Source organism: Phaseolus vulgaris, chromosome 10 (assembly GCF_051622355.1).
Source record: "Phaseolus vulgaris cultivar YP4 chromosome 10, ASM5162235v1, whole genome shotgun sequence".
NCBI lineage: Eukaryota > Viridiplantae > Streptophyta > Magnoliopsida > Fabales > Fabaceae > Phaseolus > Phaseolus vulgaris.
In genome coordinates this window covers 13,739,091-13,744,395 of record NC_143507.1, presented here as the reverse complement: position 1 = coordinate 13,744,395, position 5,305 = coordinate 13,739,091, and the positions used below count along the sequence as shown (strand labels likewise).

At 41.4% G+C, this 5,305-nt stretch overlaps 1 protein-coding gene across 2 annotated transcripts; it reads left to right on the top strand.

Annotated features, from left to right (window-relative positions):
- Nucleotides 1-1,383: 1,383 nt before the first annotated feature.
- On the top strand, nt 1,384-5,087 carry LOC137819335 (putative disease resistance RPP13-like protein 1). 2 transcript variants are annotated; one of them, XM_068623143.2, is made up of 2 exons: nt 1,384-4,627; nt 4,817-5,087. In XM_068623143.2, exon 1 carries the CDS (start codon nt 1,386-1,388, stop codon nt 4,167-4,169), a length of 2,784 nt encoding a protein of 927 aa, XP_068479244.2. In that variant the 5' UTR covers nt 1,384-1,385; the 3' UTR covers nt 4,170-4,627; nt 4,817-5,087. The 2 variants fall into 2 exon arrangements, with proteins under 2 accessions (XP_068479244.2, XP_068479243.2); XM_068623142.2 differs by having other exon boundaries at nt 4,809-5,087.
- Nucleotides 5,088-5,305: the final 218 nt, after the last annotated feature.

Sequence of the window (5,305 nt, the reverse complement as noted above, 5' to 3'; positions counted from 1 at the left end):
AACGAGTGAGGAAGGAAAAATAATCAAGAGGGTTACAAAGGCTGACTCGATCATGAAAGGAAGGTGAAAGACGAACGAATGTGAGTTCGTTGCGACAATCGGCAAAGCCCTAAGTCACGCAGAAGGGGAAATGGTAAAACAGCCCACAGCGTATGCACCAGACAGTTACAGGATGATGCAAAACGGTGAAAATGCAAGAAAACCCAGCAGATGAAGGAAAGTAGTTACCTTTCGATGATCGGGAGAATGTTAAAGGGAGGTGGTGATCTAGAGCGTCGAGGAACGTCGAGAGCTTTCGCAGAAGGAAATAAGAGCGTATGCAAGTGTGAAGAAAGTGATGGAACAGTAGGAGCGTAAGGGGTTTAAGGGTTTTTCGAAACGATTTTGGGAAGCGCTAACGGCAGATGAAGATGGCCGTTGATGAGAGCCACGTGTCGAACGATGCGCGAAGAGTTTGGTGGAGCGTCAGAGCAGCAGAAAGTACTACCGCTTGGAATTCTGCGCCCATGCCACGTAGACCGGTGTTAACGAAGGCTTTTTCAGTCTTTTCGCTAGACAAGTCTTCGCTTAAGACTGGGGGGCTTGTGTACCGCCATGATGGTCGGATGCGATGACGTGGCATCCTGTTACAAGTAGGCGTGTTGACAAGGCGCCAGGTTGGCAGTTGGGAAGGAAGTCGGGAGGCACGTGTAGTCGCCGATAGTTAAGTTGGCGTGTTCCGATCTCCAGCTTACCAGAATAGGCGATCGCCAGGTTGAGGACGAAGTCGCCAGATGCGGACTCAGACGACCAGGCAGTCGGAGATCGCCAGAGCAAGCACATCGCCGAAGTTAAAGGAGAAGCAGATTATGGAGGCGGCCGGCGAGACCACAGGGAAGGTGTATGAAGGCCCTACCTCGCCAGTTTCAGTAGAGATCGCACTCCTGAGTTAGCTATGCACTGGGCAGCACCATGCATAGGTAACTTAGCCAAAATGAGAGTAGAAATAGCGCCAAGTCAGGGAGCCTCCAGATGATGGCACGTGTACAGTTGGATACGAGCCACGTGTCCAAGTCTGTAACTGCCAGGAGAGAGAAAACCACCAGGTATATAAGAGTTCCTAACAGATTTTCTAAGGTACGCACGTTCAGTTCATACACTTTACGCTTGCGAGTGACAGAGCTGTTTGTGAGAGAGATTTGCACGGTTCCAGTTCTTAGTATTTGGTGATACCGTCACTGACTTGAGCGTCGGAGTGCGATCGGCCGCAGCGGCGCCGTATCGTTTCTTTGCAGGTTCTTGAGATAGATCCAGAGGAGGAACGGAGGTGAGTAGCGGCGCGCACGTCGATCCTTTGACGAGGCATTCTCCAGCGCTCCGGTCAACAGGCAGGATCAGATGCCATAATGAAGATGGTGCTAGAGGAGAACAGTGATGGTGAAGAAGTGTCTGTGATATCTATTGTAGGCATGGGTGGGGTTGGAAAAACCACTTTGACCCGATCTGTGTATAACGATGACAAATTGAAGCAGCAGATATTTGATTTAAAGGCATGGGTTTGTGTTTCTGATATATTTGATATTGTGAAGGTGACAAAAAGTATGATAGAGGAAGTTACCAAGATATCCTGTAATTTGAATGATCTAAATTCACTTCAACTTGAGTTGATGGACAAGATTATAAATAAAAAATTCTTAATTGTCCTGGATGATGTTTGGATTGAGGATTTTGATAGCTGGAGTAGTCTTACAAAACCCTTTCTAAGTGGGATGAGAGGAAGTAAAATTCTGGTCACAACCCGCAATGAAAATGTAGCGGCTGTAGTCCCTTTTCATACTGTTAAAGTATATCATTTAAAGAAATTGTCAAATGAAGATTGTTGGTTGGTGTTTGCAAACCATGTTTTTCCTCTCCCAGAAGGCAGTGAAAATAGAGGAACTCTAGAAAAGATTGGGAAGAAGATTGTTAAAAAGTGTAACGGGTTGCCTTTAGCTGCACAGTCACTTGGAGGAATGTTGAGAAGAAAGCACGCTATCAGGGATTGGAATAATGTACTTGAAAGTAACATTTGGGAACTTCCTGAAAGTCAGTGTAAAATTATTCCAGCACTCAGAATTAGTTATAATTATCTCCCTCCACATTTAAAACGGTGTTTTGTATATTGCTCCCTTTACCCCAAGGATTATCTATTTCGAAAAGATGAATTGATCCTTCTATGGATGGCTGAAGATCTTGTAAAAGCACAAAAAAAGGGGAAGACTTTAGAAGAATTTGGTCTGGAGTACTTTGACGATTTGCTTTCCAGATCCTTTTTGCAATCTTGGGGTCGTTATTTTGTCATGCATGACCTAATGCATGATCTAGCAACATTCATTGGCGGGGAATTTTATTTCAGAGCAGATGAACTTGGAAAAGAAACCAAGATCGATAGAAAGACTCGTCATTTGTCGTTTACAAGATTCAGTGATCCAGTCTCGGATATTGAAGTTTTCGACACAGTAAAATTTCCAAGAACTTTCCTGCTGATCAATTGTAAAGAAACTCCATTCAACAACGAAAAGGCACCACTTATTATAGTGTCAATGCTTAAGTACTTGAGAGTTTTATCATTTCGTAACTTCAAAAATCAGCTTGCTCTGCCTGATTCAATAGGTCAATTGATCCATTTGCGTTATTTAAATGTCTCTGATACCAGAATAGAAACACTGCCAGAGTCATTGTGCAATTTGTACAATCTACAAACTTTGAAGTTGGATTGTTGCTCGCATCTGACTAAGTTGCCTAGTGCCATGCAAAATCTTGTAAACTTGCGTCATCTTCAAATTGCTCAGACTCTCATAAACGAGATGCCTAAGAGAATGGGAAAACTAAATCAATTACACAGCTTGGATTTATATATTGTGGGCAAGCAAAAAGAGAATAGCATCAAAGAACTGGGAGGACTTCCAAATCTCCATGGTTCGTTTCGTATTGAGAAATTAGAAAATGTTACGAAAGGTGAAGAAGCATCAGAGGCCAGGATAATGGACAAAAAGCACATTAATCATCTATCCTTGGAATGGTCTATAGATAACTACGATGGCATCGACTTCGAAATTGAATTAGATGTACTCAGCAACTTAAAACCTCACCAAGACCTGAAATCGCTGTCAATCAGGGGTTATAAAGGAACCAGATTGCCGGAATGGGTGGGGAATTTTTCCTACCAAAATATAACATATCTGTATTTAGATAATTGTAACAACTGTTGCACGCTTCCTTCACTTGGGCAACTACCATCTCTCAAGCATTTATGTATTTCAGACATGGATTCAGTGAAGACTATTGATGCAGGCTTTTATAAGAAGGAAGATTGTTCATCTGTGACGCCCTTTCCCTCCCTTCAATCTCTATACATTTCTTATATGCCTCGTTGGGAGGTGTGGAGTTCAATCGAATCAGAAGCTTTTCCTGAGCTTAAGTATCTTTATATAACAGACTGCTCCAAACTAAAGGGAGACTTGCCTAATCACCTTCCTTCTCTGCAAACACTCAGAATTACAAATTGCGAGCTTCTTGTCTCTTCCGTCCCAAGGGCTCCCACCCTTCAAACATTAGAGATATCTAAAAGCAACAAGGTAGCGTTTGGTGTCTTTCCTCTTTCGGTGAAAGATATAGAGATAGAAGGAGGCCCAATGGTGGAGTCCATGATGGAGGCCATCATTAACATCCAACCTACTTGCCTCCAATCTTTAACATTAAAGGATTGTTCGTCAGCCATATCTTTTCCAGGTGATCGTCTTCCTGCATCGTTGGAAACTCTTAATATCAGTGGTTTAAACAAATTGAAATTCCCGATGCAACACCGAAACGAATTACTGGAATCACTGGTTATAGATAATAGTTGTGATTCGCTAAAGTCTCTCCCACTGGTTACGTTTCCAAATCTCATTAGTCTTCATATCACAAACTGTGAAAATATGGAATCTCTTTTGGTCGTAGGGTCCGAGTCGTTTAAGAGTCTGAATTCTTTTGTGATTTCCCACTGCCCCAACTTTGTATCATTCCCGAAAGAAGGATTATCTGCGCCCAATTTGACTCGTTTCAGTGTTAATGATTGTGATAAGTTGAAGTCGTTGCCCGATCAGATGGGAACTCTTCTCCCAAAGATGGAATATCTTGACATATCGAACTGCCAACAAATTGAGTAATTTCCAGGAGGGAGTATGCCACCGAACTTGAGAACAGTTGCGATCAGGAACTGTGAGAAACTAGTGAGCGGCCAAGCATGGGTATCCATGGAGATGGTTACCTCTGTCTTTGTTGACGGTCCATGTGATGGCATCAACTCCTTCCCAAAGGAGGGATTGCTGCCTCCCTCCCTCACGTCTCTGCACCTATTTGGTTTGTCAAGTCTGGAGACGTTGGAGTGCAAGGGCCTTCTCCATCTCACATCGCTACAACAATTGTACATTGAAGATTGTGAAAAGCTGGAGAATATCGGAGGAGAAAGGCTGCCCGTTTCTCTAATAAAATTAAGCATAGAGGGATGTCCGTTGCTGCAAAAACGATGCCACAGAAAGGACAGTGAAATTTGGCCTAAAATGTGCCATGTTCGTGGGATAAATATTGACGGTAGATGGATTTAACGAAGAAGGATGATGAGCAGGTAATTCTCCTTCTTTCACTCACGTCATCAACATCTAACCATGAAAAACATAAATTTTTTTACATATTTTATTTACAGTGAGCATTCATGTCATTTTAATTCGAAGGCACTTGCATACTCTTTAGCTGCTAGCCATTTCAAATTCTCTGCTAGACATATCTGAAGTTTGGTTTTTCTGAAGAATTTTAGATGAAGATGGGAGAGTGGCTGAGATAAGGGGAGAGGGTGCAATGAAATTTGGAGGATATTTACATGTTGGCTTTCGTCTGCCTTTGCTGTGATCTTACAGGAAGTAAAAAACATTGCTCCTAATGCCATGCAAAATCTTGTTATTCTTTTACTTTCTTATTCTACTTCCAGTCTCCAATTTTTATTTTTATTTTCATTTTCCTTACCATAATGTGAAGAATTGTCTTTAAATTTGCCATGCCATCTAACACTACGGAAGAGATTCTTTCCAGCGCTTTTGGGACAAAATAAAAAAAATGTTTCATTTCTTAGAAATTTAATTTTAACATTTAATATTTTAACTAATTAATTAAGTGAAAGATTGAGATGATGACTCCAAACACTCTCATGCATAGTTTTGTTAATATTAATTAATATCTTATCGATTTTAGTATTCTTAAATGAATTTTTACTAAAAAAAATTATTATATTGAATGATTAAATTTTATT